We start from the raw sequence: 18,187 nt of genomic DNA on the forward strand, positions 1-18,187 counted from the left end.
TTAGGGAAACAGTATCTAAAGAAGAGGACCAAGAAATGAAGCCTGAGGCAACTGATCTTTAGAGATTGGGAAGAGAAGGAGGATCCAGTAAAGGAAATTAAGAAGCAGCCAATGAAGTACAAAGAAACTAGGAGAATGTGGAGTCTCTGATGTCAGATGAAAGCATTGTTTCAAAACTAAGGAGGGGTTAGTGTGTCCCATGTTGCTGAGAGTTCAATAAGATGAGAACAGAAAATTTAATATGAAATTTGAAAATATGGAAGTAACTGGTGAACTTGGCAAAAGCATTTTCAGTACAGTCGTGCAGAGGAAAGCCTAGGATTTACTTCTTTTTTCCCTCCTCCAATTTTCTACTTCTATTTGCCTGGAACATAGATAAAATGTCTGGAGTACAGTAGCCATATTGGGTCATGAGGTAATATTGAGGCTGGAAGTTTTACGCTAAGGATGGCAGAGCAGGAAGACAGAGGAGCTTGGGTCCCTAGGGACAATAAGAACCCATAATATCTACCTCTGAGCTTCCTTTATATAAAAGAAAACAAACCCTGCCTTATATATACTACTCTATGCTGGATTTTGTGTTATATGTGACTAAACGTAATTCACACTGACATTGACATAGGAGAGCAGAGAAAATAGGCAGTGTCATGGTAGAAACAAATTTTTTTTTTCTCCAAAGATGGGAGATACTGTAACCTATCTGTAGGCTATAGAGGAAGAAATTGATGGCGCAGGAGAGAGGGTATAACTAGAAGAGCAGAGCCCATGAGTAAGGAAAAGGGATTGGAATCTTGTACACAAATGAGGGGATTGGCCTTAGATGGTAGTAAGAATAGTTCATCCGTTGTAACAGGAAAGAAGGCAGACAGGTATAGGCCCAGGTAGTTCGGTAGCTTGGTGAAGAAGACGAAGTAGTTTTTAGTTAGATTTTCCTATTTTCTCAGTAAAATATGAAATGAGTCATAAACTTAATTCTAGTTCATCTCTAAAATGTGGATAATTAGGTGCAAGAACTCTAGAGCAGGGACTCCTGGATGTGAACTTAATTTTCCTGTGCTTTATTTTCCTTAACTGTAAAACAAGGATAATAATGCCTGCTTTTTAGGGATGTTGTGAGGATTAAGTGAGTTAAAACACTAGAAGTGCTTAAGACAGGGTCAAGCATAGAGTAAGCGTGACAAAGGCACATGTAAATATTATCATTAGAAATAAAGGTATTGGGGGGCTTCCCTGGTGGTGCAGTGGTTAAGAATCCATCTGCCAATGCAGGGGACATGGGTCTGATCCCTGGTCAGGGAAGATCCCACATGCCACGGAGCAACTAAGCCCGTGCACCACAACTACTGAGCCTGTGCTCTAGAGCCCATGAGCCACAACTACTGAGCCTACGTGCCACAACTACTGAAGCCCGCGCGCCTAGAGCCCATGCTCCACAAGAGAAGCCACCACAATGAGAAGCACGTGCACCACAATGAAAAGTAGCCCCCGCTCTCCGCAACTAGAGAAAGCCTGCGCACAGCAACAAAGACCCAACGCAGCCAAAAATAAATAAATTTAAAAAAGAAAGAAAATAATAATTATTATTATTATAAATGCTACATGACTGCTCATAACTGCTATTTTCTCAGGCCCCTTCTGAAGGCTTTTTCATGAACACAAACCACACTTGCAACCCATATGTCTTGCAACCCAGTTGGCAGCTGTAGTCAGAGATCACAGATTTGGTCAATAGTTTTCTAATTCCTTCCTGAGTTCTTTTTTAATTCCCTGGCACTGTTTGTTACAATCTATTGCAAAAGGAACTTCTAGTCTCTACCTCTTAATATGATTCTGTTGCATCTTTATTCTCTTTTCTTTGCTTGCCTTTCTCTTTTTGAAAGGTATTTCTCCCCTGCAATAACAACATCTTTGACTCAGCTGTAAAAGAGATTTTTTTCCTTTCTAAGCAAATGCTTACTTGTCTCTCTGAATGTTCTCTTCCACCATAATTTTAGTGGTTTCCAGATTCTTTGGTGTTATTGACCTTTAAAACTCTATCAGTTTTTCCCCAACTAAAGGTTTCATTTAACAAGTAAAATGAGTTTTGGTCTCAATATAAGGAAAACTTTTTTTTCCGCTTCAAGTTGATGTAACTTTCATTTTTCAGTTTGATTGGGAAATGGCATATTTATTTTATTTTATTTTATTAATTGAGGTAAGTTTCATATGTACAACATTATAATTCTATTTCTGAATACACAACAGTGTGCCTTCCACCAAAAGTCTAGTTTCTATCCATCACCATACAGTTGACCCCATTTACTTATTTCACCCTCCCTCTCAACCCCCTTCCCAACTAGTAACCACCAATCCGTTCTCTGTGTCTATGTGGGGTTTTTTGAGGTTTTTGGTTTGTTTGTTTGTTTGTTTGGGTTTGTTTGGCCATGCCATGTGGCATGTGGGATCTTAGTTCCTGGACCAGGGATTGAACCCTCACCACTTACAGTGGAAGGGTGGAGTCTTAACCACTAGACTGCCAGGGAAGTCCCCTTGTTTTGTTTTGTTTGTTCACTTATTTATTTTTTATGTTCCACATGAGTGAAATCATACAATAGTTGTCTTTCTCCATCTGACTTATTTCACTTAGCATAATACCCTCAAGGTCCATCCATGTTGTCGCAGATGGCAAGATACCATCTTTATGGCTGAATGGTATATATATACCACATCTTTATCCATTCATCTTTTGATAAGAACATAGGTTGTTTCCATATCTTGGCTACTGTAAATATGCTGCAATGAACATAGAGGTACGTATATCTTTTCAAATTAGTGTTTTTGTTTTCTTTGAATACCCAGAAGTGGAACACCTGAATCGTATAGCAGATCTATTCTTAATTTTTTGAGGAATCTCTATACTATTTTCCACAGTGGCTGCACCAATTTACATTCCCACCAACAGTGTATGGGGTTCCCTTTGCTCCACATCCTCTCCAACACTTGTTATTGCTTGTCTTTTTGATAATAGCCATTCTGACAGGTGTGAGGTGATATCTCATTGTGGTTTTGATTTGTATTTCCCTAATAATCAGTGATGTTGAACTTATTTTCATTTGCCTGTTGGCCATCTGTATGTCTTCTTTGGAAAATGTCTATTCATAGCCTCCGCCCATTTCTCAATCAGGTTTTTTTGTTTTTGTTGAGTTGCATGTGTTCTTTATATACTTTGAGTATTAACCCATTATCAGATATATGATTTGCAAAAGTCTTCTCCCATTCAGTAGGCTGTCTTTGTTTTGCTGATGATATCCTTTGCTAGGCAGATGTTTTTAGTTTGATGTTGTCCCATTTGTTTATTCTATTATTATTAGTTTTTGGCCGCGCCACGCTGCTTGTGGGATCTTAGTTCCCTGACGAGGGATCGAACCTGGGTCCTTGGCAGTGAAAGCATGGAGTGCTAACCACTGGACCACCAGGGAATTCCTACCCATTTGTTTATTTTTGACTTTGTTCCCCTTGCCTAAGAAAACATATCCAAAAAGATTACTAAGACCAATGTTAAAGAGCATATTGCCTATGTTTTCTTCCAGGAGTTTTATGATTTCAGGTCTTACATTCAAGGTGTTAATCCATTTTGAGTTAATTTTTGTGTACGGTGTAAGATGGTGGTCCAGTTTCATTCTTTTTCATGTGACTGTGCAGTTTTCCCAACACCTTATTGAAGATACTTTCTGTTCCCCCATTGTATGTTCTTGACTCCTTTGTCATAAATTAGTTGTTCATATATGTTTGGGTTTTTGTCTGGGCTCCCAGTTCTGTTCCATTGATCTGTATGTCTGATTTTCTGCCAATACCATGCTGGGTTTTTTTGTTGTGTTGTTTTTAAAAATTAATTAATTAATTAATTAATTTTTTGTTGCATTGGGTCTTCGTTGCTCTGCATGGACTTTCTCTAGTTGTGGCCAGCAGCAGCTGCTCTTTGTTGCAGTGTGCAGGCTTCTCATTGCAGTGGCTTCTCTTGTTGCAGAGCACAGGCTCTAGGCACACGGGCTTCAGTAATTGTGGTGTGCGGGCTCAGTAGTTGTGGCGCACGGGCTTAGTTGCTCTGCGGCACGTGGGATCTTCCCGGACCAGGGCTCAAACCTGTGTCCCCTGCATTGGCAGGCAGATTCTTAACCACTGTGCCACCATGGAGGTCCCTACCATGCTGTTTTGATTACTCTAGCTTTGTAGTATAATTTGAAATCAGGGAGTGTGATACCTCAGCTTTGTTCTTTTTTCTCAGGATTGCCTTTGCTGTTTGAGGGTTTTTTTTTTTGGTGGTTCCATATAAATTTTAGAATTTTTTGTTCTATTTCTGTGAAAAATGTCATCGGGATTTTGAAAGGGATTACATTGAATCTGTAGATTGCTTTAGGTAATATGAACATTTAAAAATTGTTCTTCAATTCATAAGCACAAAATATGGTTCCATTTCTTTGTGTCTTTTTTTTTTTTTTTTTTTTTTGCGGTACGTGGGCCTCTCACTGCCGTGGCCTCTCCTGTTGCGGAGCACAGGCTCTGGACGCGCAGGCTCAGCAGCCATGGCTCACGGGCCCAGCCGGTCCGCGGCATGTGGGATCTTCCCAGACCGGGACACGAACCTGTGTCCCCTGCATCGGCAGGCGGACTCTCAACCACTGCGCCACCAGGGAAGCCCTCTTTGTGTCTTTTTCAATTTCTTTCAACAATGTCATAGTTTTCAGTGTACAGGGTTTTCACCTCCTTGGTTAAATTTATTCCTATGAATATGGATAACCAACAAGGACCTACTGTATAGCAAATAAAATAAAATAAAAATTAAAAAAATTATTCCTATGTATATCATTCTTTTTTTTTATTATTATCATTCTTTTTGTTGCAATTGTAAATGTGATTGTTTTCTTAATTTCTCTTTCTGATAGTTCATTGTTAGCATATAGAAATGGAACTGATTTTTGTATACTGATTTTGTACCATGCAAAACTTTAGTGTATTCGTTTATTATCTCTAATAATTTTTTAGTGGAATCTTTAGGGTTTTCTATATATAAAATCATGTCATCTGCAAATAGTGACAGTTTTATTTCTTCCTTTCCAATTTGGATGCTTTTTATTTCTCTTTCTTGTATAAGTGCTCTGGCTAGGACTCCCAATGCTATGTTGCATAAAAATAATGAGAGTGGGGACTTCCCCGGTGGCTCAGTGGTTGGGAGTCTGCCTGCCAATGCAGGGGACACAGGTTCGAGCCCTGGTCTGGGAAGATCCCACATGCCGTGAAGCAACTAAGCCTGTGCACAACTACTGAGCCCGCATTCTACAGCCTGTGAGCCACAACTACTGAGCCCGCGTGTGCCACAATTACTGAAGCTTACGCGCCTAGAGCCCGTGCTCCGCAACAAGAGAAGCCACCACAATGAGAAGCCCGCGCACTGCAATGAAGAGTAGCCCCTGCTCGCCACAACTGGAGAAAGCCTGGGCACAGCAACGAAGACCCAAATCAGCCAAAAATAAATAAATAAATTAATTTTTTTAAAAAATGATGAGAGTGGGTATCCTTGTCTTGTTCCTGATCTTAGAGAGAGAGTTTGTTCCTGATCTTAGAGAGTTTTTCACCATTGAGTATGGTATTAGCTGTGGGCTTGTCATAAGTGGCCTTTATTTTGTTGAGGTATGTTCCCTCTGTACCCAATTTGTTGAGGGTTTTTATCGTAAGTGGACGTTGAATCTTGTCAAATGCTTTTTCTACATCTATTGAGATGATCATATGATTTTCATCCTTCATTTTATTAATGTGGTGTATCACGTTGATTGACTTGCAAATGTTGAACCATCCTTGCATAACTGGAATATATCTCACTTGATCATGGTGCATGGTCATTTAAATGTATTACTGTATTTAGTTTGCTAATATTTTGTTGAGAATGTTTGCATCTATATTCATCAGTGATATTGGCCTGTAATTTTCTTTTTTGTGTTGCCCTTGTCTGGTTTTGGTATCAGCATAATGGCCTTGTAAAATGAGTTAGGAAGCATTGCCTCCTCTTCGATTTTTTGGAATAGTTTGGGGATTGGTATTAAATCTCCTTTGAATGTTTGGTAGAATTCACCAGAGAAGCCACCCTGTCCTAGACTTTTGTTTTTTGGGAGGTTTTTTATTACTGTTTCAATCTCCTTGCTAGAGATCAGTCTATTCAGATTTTCTATTTCTTCATGATTCAGTCTTTGTTGTATGATTCAAAGGATTTATTTTTTGGGTTGTCTAATTTGTTGTTGTATAGCTGTTCATAGTATTCTCTTATAATCTTTTGTATTTCTGTGGTTTCTGTTGTAATTTCTCTTTCATTTCTGATTTTGTCTGAGCCTTCTCTATTTTTTATCTTTTCAAAGAGCAAGCTCTTACTTTCATTGACCTTTTCTGATATCTTTTTAGTCTTTATTTCATTTAATTGCGTTCTGATTTTTATTATTTCCTTCTTTGGCCTTCATTTATTCTTTTCTAGCTCCTTTAGGTGTAAGGTTAGATTGTTTGAGATTTTTCATGTTTCTTGAGGTAGGCTTGTACTGCCACACACTTTTCTTTTAGTACTGCTTTTGCTGCATCCCATAGATTTTGGTATGTCATATTTTAATTTGTCTTCATATATTTTTAAAATTTCTCCTTTGATTTCTTCATTGACCCAATAGTTTTTCAGTAGCATGTTGTTCAGGCTCCAAATATTTGTGATTTTTCCAGATTTCTTCTTGTAACTGATTTCTAGTTTCATACTGTTGTGTAGGGAAAAGACGTTTGATGTGATTTCAGTCTTCTTAAATTTACTGAGAGTTGTTCTGTATCCCAACATCTAGTCTATCCTTGAGAATGTTCTATGTGCACTTGAGAAGAATGTGTATTCTACTGCTTTTGAATGGGGTCTTCTGTGTAAATCTATTAAGTCCATATGATTTCAGATTGATATTTTCTTGTTGAATTTCTGTCTGGACAATCTATCCATTGATGTAGTGGGATGTTAAACTCCCCAACTATTATCGTGCTACTGTCAATTTCTCCTTATAGGTCTATTAATAATTGCTTCATATATTTTGGTGCTTCTATGTTAGGTTCATATATATTAATAAATGTTATATCTTCTTGATGGATTGTCCCCCTTGTCATTATATAATGTCCATCTTTATCTCTTGTTACCTTTTTTCCTTGAAGTCTATTTTGCCTGATATGAGTATTAATTATATCCACTTTCTTTTGGCTGCCATTTGCTTGGAGTATCATCTTCCATCCCTTCACTTTGAGCCTGTTTGTCTTTAGAGCTGAGCTGAGTCTCCTGGAGGCAGCATAGAGTTGGGTCTTGATTTTTAATCCATCCAGCCACTCTTTGTCCTTTAATTAGTGAATTCAATCCATTTGCATTTAAGGTGAGTATTGACAGATGAGGACTTAGTCCTGCCATTTTATCTTTTGTTTTCTGGTTCCTCTTTATCTCCATTGTTTCTTTTTCCTTACGTTTCTGTCTGTCATTTTGGTTTGGTAGTTTTCCATGATGTTTTTCTGTTTCCTCATTTTCATGTTTCATGTCTCTGTTCCAGATTTTTTTTGTGGTTACCATGAGATTTGTATAAAACATCTCATAGATAAAATAGTCCTTTTTAGGACTATAGTTTCTTTTTCTGCTGATAGCATCTTGTCTTCATTTGCCTATACAGATTTTGTCCTATTCCTCTTCCTTTTCATGTTTTTATTGTCACAAATTGTCCTTTTTTACGTTGTGAGTTCATTACCAAATTGAAGTAGCTATAGTTACTTTTAATACTTTTTCCGCTTTAACCTTTATGCTATAATTGTTTAACAATCTATAATCTATTCTGATACAGAGTTCTAATTTTCTTATACTATTTGTCACCTTACTCAAAGTTTTGCATACTTTTGCCTTCTTGTTTCAGGTATAAGAGCTCCTTTCAACATTTCTTGTAAATAGGTTTAGCGGTAATGAAATCCCTCAACTTTTGTTTTGTTTGTCTGGGAAAGACTTCATTTCTCCTTCATATCTGAATGATAACTTCTCTGGTTAGCGTATTTTTGGCTGACAGTTTTTAATCTTTCTGTATCTTGAGTATGTCATTTTGCTCTCTTCTGGCCTGTAGAGTTTTTGTTGAGAAATATGCTGATAGCCTATTGGTTACTGTCTTTTTTCCCCTCAATGACTTTAAAATTCTTTCTTTGTCACTGACTTTTGACAGTTTTAATATAATGTGTTTTGGAAAAGGTCTTTTTTCATTGATATAATTAGGTGTAGTATTAGCTTCATGAACGTATATATCCAGTTCCTTCCCCAGATTTGGAAAATTCTCAGCTATTATTTCTTTAAATAAGTTTTTTGCTCCCTTCTTCCCCCCTTCTCCTTCTGGGGTACCCATTATCCTTATGTTGCTTTTCCTAAGGTAGTTAGATAGTTCTCATAGAATTTCTTCATTAAAAAACAAAAGAAAACACAAAACTTAGTTCTATCTCCTCTTCTACATGAATCATTTCTAGATTTCTGTCTTTGAGCTTGTGAATTTTCTCTTCCATATGGTCTTCTCTATTTCCAGTGCTTTCTAATGCATTCTTCATCTCATTTATTGAGTTCTTCAGCTCCAGATTTCCTACTTAGTTCTTTTTTAGAGTTTCAATCTCTTTGCTAAAATATTCCTTCTGTTCATTGATTATATTTTATTTTATTTGTTTTTTTGGCCACACCACCTGGCATGTGGGATCTTAGTTCTGTGACCAGGGATTGAACCCATGTCCCCTGCATTGGAAGGTGGAGTCTTAACCACTGGACCACCAGGGAAGCCCCTGTTCATTGATTTTATTCCTGAGCTCATTGAGCTGCCTTTTTGTGTTTTCTTGCTGAATTTCTTCATGACAGCTATTTTTGAATTCTCTAATAGATTAAAATCTTCTGTGACTTTAAGTTTGATTTGTCATTTTCTTTTTTTTCTTTTTTTTTTTTTGATACTGTGTTAGCATGTTTTCTTTTATGGTGCTTGATGAATTGGTCCTCTGCCAGCGTATCTGAAGTAGCGAAAACCTTTCTTCTTTAGGTAGTTTTGTTTACTTTGATTTTAACAATTTAACAGATTGGTCACTAGAAGGCCTTTCTTTTGTTTTTCAGTAGGTGGCGCTATAGCACAAGTTTCTGGTTTCTCTTACCTGAGTTGTTCTATATTTGAGAATCGGCACTTTCCATCTTCCACTGCCTCTGCCAGAGGTGTCACTGGTGCCCTTGTCATAGCTGCTTGTGCCTCTGGTGTTGCTGGCGTCGCCACCAAGGGCACTGGGATGGCGGGTACCTTTGCCTTGTCCAGGGTTGACTGGGTTGCAGGCATTGCCACCACAGTGAGGGGAGAGGATTGGTGGGGGATCCAGGGTCATGGGCACCTCCGCCATGTCTGGGGTTGTTTGGTTTGCAGGCGCCGCTGCCGTGGGCGAGGGTGGGGGAGGGGGGGAGAGTTGTGGGCGTCACCACGGTTGGAAGGACTGAGTCTTGGCCTCACCAGTGCTGCTGCCCAGTTTCCTGCACCCATAGGCACTGGTGCAGCCAGGAGGCTGAAGCTGTGTCTGCTGCCCCTCCTCCTGCCACAGGGTTCTCTGGGGCTCCGGGTTCAGCTGCTGTGGCCGGGGAGCTGGGATCATGGGCACTGCCTCCGCTGTTCCCCCCACTTCTGCCTCCTCTATGTGTTCCAGTACACCCACCTTCACATGCAGATGTGTGGATCTCTCTAGCATTCTGCTATGTTGGGTAGGGAAATTTTCTTGAGTTAGGGATGTTTTACTAGTTGTAAATTGAAGGGGTGAGACAAAGGGAGCTTCTCACACTACCACGATGCTCATGTATCCTCCAGGAAAACTTTAAAATAATATTTAAAACCCAGATTGTGGAGGTAATATATATATATATATATACATATTCACTGGAAGAATTTTGAAAATGTATTTTTTAAAAGTAAATAAAATTCACCTATAATCACCCCCTGAAATATAACCATTAATATGTTGGCATATATACTTCCAGTAGGTTTTTGTTCTATGCAATATGTGTTTTTACAATAAAATTGGTTTTGTTCAAATATACTGGTTTGGATGCACCCCAATGCAGCATTATTCACAGTTGCCAAGAGGTGGAAGCAACCTAAGTGTCTATCAACAGATGAACAAATAAGAAGGAATGGTATAAATGTTCAGTGGAATACTACTCAGCCTTAAAAAAAGAATGAAATTTTGCATTTGCAGCAACATGAATGGACTTGGAGGGCATTACATGATGAACGCTCCTCTCTCTCATTAAATATTATTCTATAGCATGTTTTAAAAAGGAGTCAAGTAATTGAGGATTATTGTAGAAAAGTTAGAACATTAGTCCTAAATGACAACCATGGATGACCAGAGTAGTTTGATATTTACCCTTCTACACTTTTTTTCCTATGCATATACTTCTAGAAAAACAAAACCAACTATACCTACTGTTTTGTAATGCACTTCTTGTATTGTGGTAAAATTCACATAATATAAATTTCACCATTTTAACTATTTTAAAATATACAATTTGGTGGCATTTAGTACATTTACAGTGCTGTGCAATCATTACCAATATCTAGTTCCAGAACACTTTTAGCATCACAAAAGGAAACCTCATAGCCATTAAGTAGTCATGCCCCTGGCAACCACTAAAATGCTTTTTGTTTCTATGGATTTGCCTATTCTGGATATTTCAGATAAATGGAATCACACAATATGTGACCTTTTGTGTCTGGCTTCTTTCACTTAGCATAGTTGCTAGGTTCATCCATGTTGTACACAGTGGAATAAGAAGTGTTTCATTATATGGATATATACCACATTTTGTTTATCCATTTATCAGGTGATGGACATTTGAGTTGTTTCCATCTTTTTGCTATGAACATTTATGTGTAACGTTTTGTTTGAACACCTATTTAGTATATACCTAGGAGAGGAATTGCTGGCTCATATGACGAGTCTATGTTTCACCTATTGAGGAATCGCCAAGCTATTTTCCACAGCAGCATTTACGCTCCTACCAGCAATACATGAGAGTTCCATTTCTCCACATCCTTGCCAACACTTGTCATTTTCCATTTGTTGCTGTTGTTTTTATAGCTCTCCTAGTAGCTGTGAAGTGGTAAAGTAGTATCTTGTTGTGGTTTTGAATTGTATTTCCCTAATGACTAATGATGTGCCACATCATTTTCATGTGTTTTTTGGTCATTTGCAAATTTTTTGGAGAAATGTCTATTCAAGACTTTTGCCATTTTTTAACTGGATGCAATGATGCAATGTGCTTTTTTTTTTTTTTCCACTTAGGAATATACCATGGACATCTTTTAGTCTTTTTATGCCAGTATAGTATAGTATAATATTTCAATCTCTACATTTATTATACTTTAAAGATCAACTACCTTATTGTTAGACATTTAGAACTGCTTGTACTTGAAAAATTAATGCTGTACTGAACATTTCAATAGGTAACTCCTTATACATGTCCAAAAGTATTCCTGCAGAAAATTCCTAGATGCAGAATTGCTGGGCCAAGGGTAGATAATTTTTAACCTGTATATACAAGATGTTAAATTGCTTTCCATTACAGTTGTACCAATTTACCGTCCTATCAGAGGTATAAGAAAGTGCCTATTTCCTTGCACACTCACCAGTGATGGGTTTTATGCATTTAAAAATAACAATGTGATTGGCACAAAATGGCATCTTACTGTTTTAAATTGCATTTATTTAGGTACTTCTCTGGTGGCCCAGTAGTTAAGTTTTCATGCTTCCACTGCAGGGGGCACAGGTTCAATCTCTGGTTGGGGAACTAAGATCCCTCATGCTGCAAGGTGCAGCCAAAAATATAAATAAATTGTATTTATTTAACTACTATTAATATATATCATCTTTCATAGATTTATTGGCCATTTAAATTTCTTTATTTGGTAAACTGGCTGTTTTGTCTTTATCAGTTTTTCTATAAGAAAAGATTCAATATTAATACTAACAATCTTTTAGCTATATGTTACTCTCAGTCATCCTTTCTTAAATTTACATTTGAACTTTATCTTTATTGTAATTTTTTTTATAGAAAGCCTAAAAATTTTAATGTAAAATCAATCTTTTTCTTTTTAGTTTCTGCTATTAGTGTTATATCTAAAAGTTCTCATCTGCCCCAGGTTATATAATTACCTATATTTCTTCTCATATTTTTATGGTTTTGATTTTTTCCATTTAAGTCTAGAATTTATTTTGGTGCATGGAGTATGATAGAAGTGTAACTTAGTGCAAATAGTTATGCAGTTATTCCAACATCACTTATTGAAAAAAATTAGTTTATGATTAACTGACAGATAAGAAATAGTGCTACTAAAATATATTAAATCTTTGTATATACTTGAGCTCTTTTTTTGACTCTATTCTATTCCATTCATGTCTATTCTGATGTCAATACCATAATGTTTTAATTTTTCATCTTTATAATACACATTAATAACTGATAGACCAAGTCTCACCTTATTACTCTTCTTGTTAGAAGCCCGTTCTTCCTTCTTTCTCCTTTCCTTCCTTCCTTCCTTTTCTTTCATTATCATTTGTTTATTCTTCCAGATGCACTTTAGAATAACTACTGAAAACAAAACAATACAAAAAACTTGAAGTAGAAGCTGTGGAAATTTAGAACTGCCAATAGTAGTATTATGGGGTTGCCTTTAGGATCTAGTTGCAGTTTGAGATCATGAATTTTTTGTGGCACCAGCTGCCATGTTTGAGTAATTTTCTCTAGTAGCACCATTACTGTTAATGTTTTAGCAGAGACTGAATGACTATCAGAATGTTGCACAGGAGTTTCTGTGTTGAGTAGACTCCTTCTGATTTAATTTATTCATTCATTCAGTAAACATGTATTGAATGTCTCCTTATGCCATTCACTTAGCTAGGTTCTGGGGTTATAAAGATGAATAAAACACGGTTCTCTCTTCAAAGGTGGGCACATAAATGATAATTTCAATTGTAGGGGAAGGAAAAACTTTTCTCTACCCTCTTTGGTTTAGTAGCTGGTGCTTGCAAATTAAATTGACAAAAGGCAAATTAACAGGAGAAAAGGCATACACATTTCACTTGATGTTAATATTTCAATTTTTATGTATACAGAGGATCTTCACAGAAAAGAAATGAAGGCTCGGGGGTGATTAGACACAGGGTATTATATAACTTTTTTTTTTTTTGCATTGGGTCTTCATTGCTGCACAGGGGCTACTCTTCATTGCAGTGTGCGGGCTTCTCATTGCAGTGGCTTCTCTTGTTGAAGAGCATGGGCTCTAGGTGCTCAAGCTGCAGTACTTGTGGCACGCAGGCTCAGTAGTTGTGGCTCACGGGCTTAGTTGCTCTGCAGCATGCGGTATCTTCCAGGACCAGGGCTCAAACCCGTGTCCCCTGCATTGGCAGGCGGAGTGTTAACCACTGTGCTACCAGCAAAGTCCTATATACCATTTTAACAAAGGGTGAGAAATTGTGGAGAAGTGACAAGACAAAGGAAAAGCATTTTGGGTTCCTAGGGGTCGTAGATTGCAGGAAAGTAAGTATATAGGGGAAAGTGATGGAAGGTAAGTGTGATTTTAGTAAGGTTTGTTTGTATAGACCCATTCATGGTGCTGACTCTCTGTCTGCAGTTTAATGGTTGTTTTTCTTCCTCCTGCCATGAGAGAGGGCGGGGAAGACCTTCACAAAGGGAAATTTACATCCCATTTTTACTCAGATAGGGGGAAGGCAGAGAGCAATTTCTGAGTTTGCTGCTTCTTATTTGTCTCCCAATAAAAACAATCCCCATGCCAATGTGGCACATTTTGGGGTGGTGCATTCTGATCCTCTTCACAATACGTATAGAACTGTGTGTAGAGCACTGTAAGAGTACAGTGTTGGTGGTGGTGGGAGAGGTCAGGGAAGCTTCCCAAAGTAGGTGAAGACTAAGCTGAGTCTTAAAGAAACAGTACCAGTTAGCAATATGGGGTTAGGACCAGTTACAACAGCTTGAATAAGGCATAGAAGTAAGAAACATATGTGCCATTGACCCAAGAATTCTACTTCTAGGAATTGAACCTGCTGATAATACTATGAATGTATGAAAAGATGCATGTATAGGAATGTTCAATGCAGCATTATTTGTAATTGCAATAATAAATATTACTAAAGGTCCAAAAAGAAAGAAACATATGTGCCAAAGTGAGATGTTTTGACTTAGCTTTTTTTTTTTTTTTTTTTTTTTTTGGCGGTACGCGGGCCTCTCACTGCTGTGGCCTCTCCCGTTGCGGAGCACAGGCTCCGGACGCGCAGGCCCAGCGGCCATGGCTCACGGGCCCAGCCGCTCTGCGGCATGTGGGATCCTCCCGGACCGGGGCACAAACCCGCGCCCCCTGCATCAGCAGGCGGACTCTCAACCACTGCGCCACCAGGGAAGCCCGACTTAGCTATTTTGACATGACATGGCTTTGACTTATCACTGGTATTTTAATTGTTCTGACTTCTTATTAATGTGAGCAACAAACAGCCCTGACCCCCACCCCGCCCATCACTGAGTCATTGCTGTCATCATCATCATCCTTGGGCTAATCAAAAAGAAAAAAGAGGGAGAGGGTAAAGCTCAAAGATGGGGTGGAAGTGTTTCTCATACATATTAATTAATAATTAAAACAAAATTTTAAGGCTGCACACCAATGCCACCTTCCTCAGATTGCTGTCACTGAAGAGTATAGTGCAAGGGAGGTCATGTGGAGATGACACTGCAAAGGCGGGGGCCAGATCACAGGGATCATTGCACCATTTAAAATAGCTTGGAGCTGATCTTATAGGACGGAGATGACTGAAGAGCTTTTAAGCAGGGAAGCTATGTGGTCATGTTTATGTGGCTATGTGTAAGATCCTCCAGGAGGATGATCCTGGAAGCACAGAAACTATTTAGGAAGCTTTTTCTGTAGTAGGTGACAAGTGGTGGGGGCCTGAACTAGGGCAAGGATGGTGGTGATGAGGAGAAGACTGATTCAAGAGCAGGAAGAAAATCTATAGAGTGTGGTGAGCACTTGGCTACAGGAAATGAGGAAGAGTTTAGCATTCAGCTTATGTGACCAAGTGATAACACCAGTTAAGATGGAAAATTCAGGGGCTTCCCTGGTAGTGCAGCAGTTAAGCATCCGCCTGCCAATGCAGGGGACACGGGTTCGATCCCTGGCCTGGGAAGATCCCACATGCCGCGGGGCAACTAAGCCCGTGCACCACAACTACCGAGCCCGCGTGCCTAGAGTCCGTGCTCTGCAAGAAGAGAAGCCACCACGATGAGGAGCCTGCACACCACAACGAAGAGTAGCCCCCGCCCGCCGCAACTAGAGAAAGCCTGTGTGCAGCAATGTAGACCCAATGCAGCCAAAAGTAAATAAACAAAAAATAAATACATTTATTTAAAAAAAAATGACGGAAAATCCAGAAGGGAGAATGGGGGCACAAAGAGAATATTTAAGGTTTTGAGTGTGCAATATGGTTCTTGCAGGTCTTTGTAGGTTCTTTTTAAATATAAGAATCTTGGAGAAGTTAAACACTAAGTTCTTGAAATCTTTCTGATCATATCTCTCTAGGACATTGGTTTTCATGCCCTATGGCGGGGCAATTTTGCTCCCCAAGGGATATTTGGCAATGTCTGGAGAGATTTTTAGTTGTCACATTTAAGGGGAGGAGTGCTACTGGTATTTATTTAGTGGTTAGAAGCCAGGGATGCTGCTAAACATCCTACAATGCAAGGGACAGCCTTCCACAACAAAGAATTATCTGACCCAAATGTCAGTAGTGCCACAGTTGATAAACTCTGTTCTAGGGACTAGAGGAATACTTTACACTTTCGCCCAGCACCGGTCATTCAGATTAGAGAGTATGGATGGGTCTACTAAAAAAACACCACCACTGCTGAGAAACCAAATCTTAGTGTTGGAGGAGAAATTAAAGGTTATCTATTCCAACCATTCAGGTGATATTTGAAAACTTGCTTCAACAACCTATCTGTGCAGAAGCGCATTGCACAAAACACCTCAAACAGACCCAGAGGTTGACAGCCTAACTTCAAAGCAGCTCATCTTCTGAAAGGTGTTCAGTTTCTCTTTTTTGGTCTAAAACTGGCCTCTCTATAATACATAACCATTGGATCCAGCTTCACTTCTTAGGTTCACAAAGAACAGCTTCTCTTCCTCATAATTATTTTTGAGATTTACAAAGACATCAATCCTGTTTCTCTTATGCCATGACTTTGAGTCCTCTCACTTTACCTAAAGCATAAGAGTGGGTGCAAAGCATTTTCCTTATAAAGCGAGCATCTTCCTTATAAAGTGAGCACATAATTATTAAGAAGAAAAACAAATTAAATCATATCTGGGGAGCTTGGACTTGTGGAAAAATATTATAAACAAGAAAACTTTATAAAAGCAAGGAAAAACAAACAAGAATCAACAAAGACGACTCATTCCCTCTGGACAGAACACAGGAAAAGTTTCTGATAAGAAAAATAAACCAAAGATTCAGATGATAAGTAGAATCAAGAATAACATGCAACACAAAATATAAATATGGCTGAAAAAATGTATGCAGCCTCTCCCGTTGCGGGGCACAGGCTCCGGACGCGCAGGCTCAGCGGCCATGGCTCACGGGCCCAGCCGCTCTGCGGCATGTGGGATCTTCCCGGAGCGGGGCACGAACCCGTGTCCCCTGCATCGGCAGGCGGACTCTCAACCGCTGCGCCACCAGGGAAGCCCCGCCGCCCCCCCGAATTTTTATACAGGGAAAAGCAGATTAAAACAAACACTAAAGGCAGCGGTTTCTCCTCCCCCTCCTCCTCCTCTGTTCCTTCCTCTTCCTCTTCCCCTTCCTCCTCCAATTCTGGGGTTAGGGATAAGGGGGGCCTGGTAGAGTCAGGGCTCTCCAGAAGAAGCCAAACATGTGTAAAGCATACAGGTGGGGTTAACAACTAAGGGACAGTTCTACACGTTTACTTTAACAATTGGAAGGTTTTAAACACATTATTATAATGAAAAAAAATTAGCACCAAATAAAATTTTCCTGCCTTTCCTCCTGCATGAGTCACTCATTGCTCAGTCACCAGTAACCCAGCTACTAGGGCAGTCTCCTAGATTCCCTGTGCCCTGGAGATGGACCTCTGATCACTACAGTGCTCAGATCCTGTCATATTTATAGGAGACACTGCCTAACAGTGACACACTGCCACCGTCCTGCTCAATCCAGCAATCAAACATCGAAATTGAGGCAGCACCGCTGGGCAAGTCAAGAATGAAGCGCATGTACACAAAGCAACCCAAAACGGGCCTAGACAAGAAAACGAAATCCAGAAACCTGACGGGGTAATCATCTCTTTTCACTAAGCTAAAGAATATCCCAGCCCCGGATGGCGAGTGGCGAGAGGCTGCGGGGCATTCATCAGGCCAAGCAGGCGAGGTCAGCTCCGATTACTCCTGGATAGTTGAGTGTACTGATTTCGTGGCTGAAGTCCAGGATTGCATAACACAGAGGCCCAAGGGGCTGAGAATAACCCGGAAGGGCCCTGTGCCTCCAGCCTACTCGAGACGCACCAAGCGGCATGTGTGGCCGCCCAGGTGGATTCACAGCAGGGGAGGGATTTGGGAGCACGCCCCGCAATGAGCAGAAACTCCTTCTCCAACTAAGCCGATGACACACGCCATTACCTTGCGGGAAGGCCCTTTGTGAGACCTCGACCGGGGCAGCAAAGAGGCCACGAGATGGCAGCAGAGGACACAGCCCAGGACACAAAACCTGAACCATCTGCAAAAGCAGATATTTCACTGGGGAAAGGTCACTTGTCTATAATCATGTATTCGAGGCCAGAATACATTACTGAATTTCAAAGAAATGAGGGTAAAATTCATCAACATGGAGAATTTCCCAACCACCACAGAATTCAGCTGCATATGAAGCCACATATTTCTCCAATGCTTAAAGCACGGATAGGGGTCAAGGCCTTTAAAAACTGACGTCAGCAGGAACCTTGTCACAGTCACTTCTTTTTGTGAAGTTCCAATGGGCAGCAATTCAAGTAAAATACCAGTGACTTTCACAGAGGCTGCCAAACTGATGAAGGGGCAGATAC

At 39.6% G+C, this 18,187-nt stretch overlaps 1 protein-coding gene across 3 annotated transcripts in view; it reads right to left on the reverse strand.

The window, feature by feature from the left end:
• TMEM253 (transmembrane protein 253) overlaps nt 1-18,187 on the reverse strand; it is a 67,080-nt gene that overhangs the window by 41,259 nt on the left and 7,634 nt on the right. For all 3 annotated transcript variants that reach the window (XM_073800670.1, XM_073800672.1, XM_073800671.1), the window contains one exon: nt 12,549-12,661. Coding sequence is in view for 2 of the 3 variants with exons in the window: in XM_073800672.1 (XP_073656773.1) it covers nt 12,549-12,661 (113 nt within the window). In the remaining variant the exon portion in view is untranslated. The remainder of the gene's footprint in view (nt 1-12,548; nt 12,662-18,187) is intronic.

Source organism: Tursiops truncatus, chromosome 2 (assembly GCF_011762595.2).
Source record: "Tursiops truncatus isolate mTurTru1 chromosome 2, mTurTru1.mat.Y, whole genome shotgun sequence".
NCBI classification, from domain to species: domain Eukaryota; kingdom Metazoa; phylum Chordata; class Mammalia; order Artiodactyla; family Delphinidae; genus Tursiops; species Tursiops truncatus.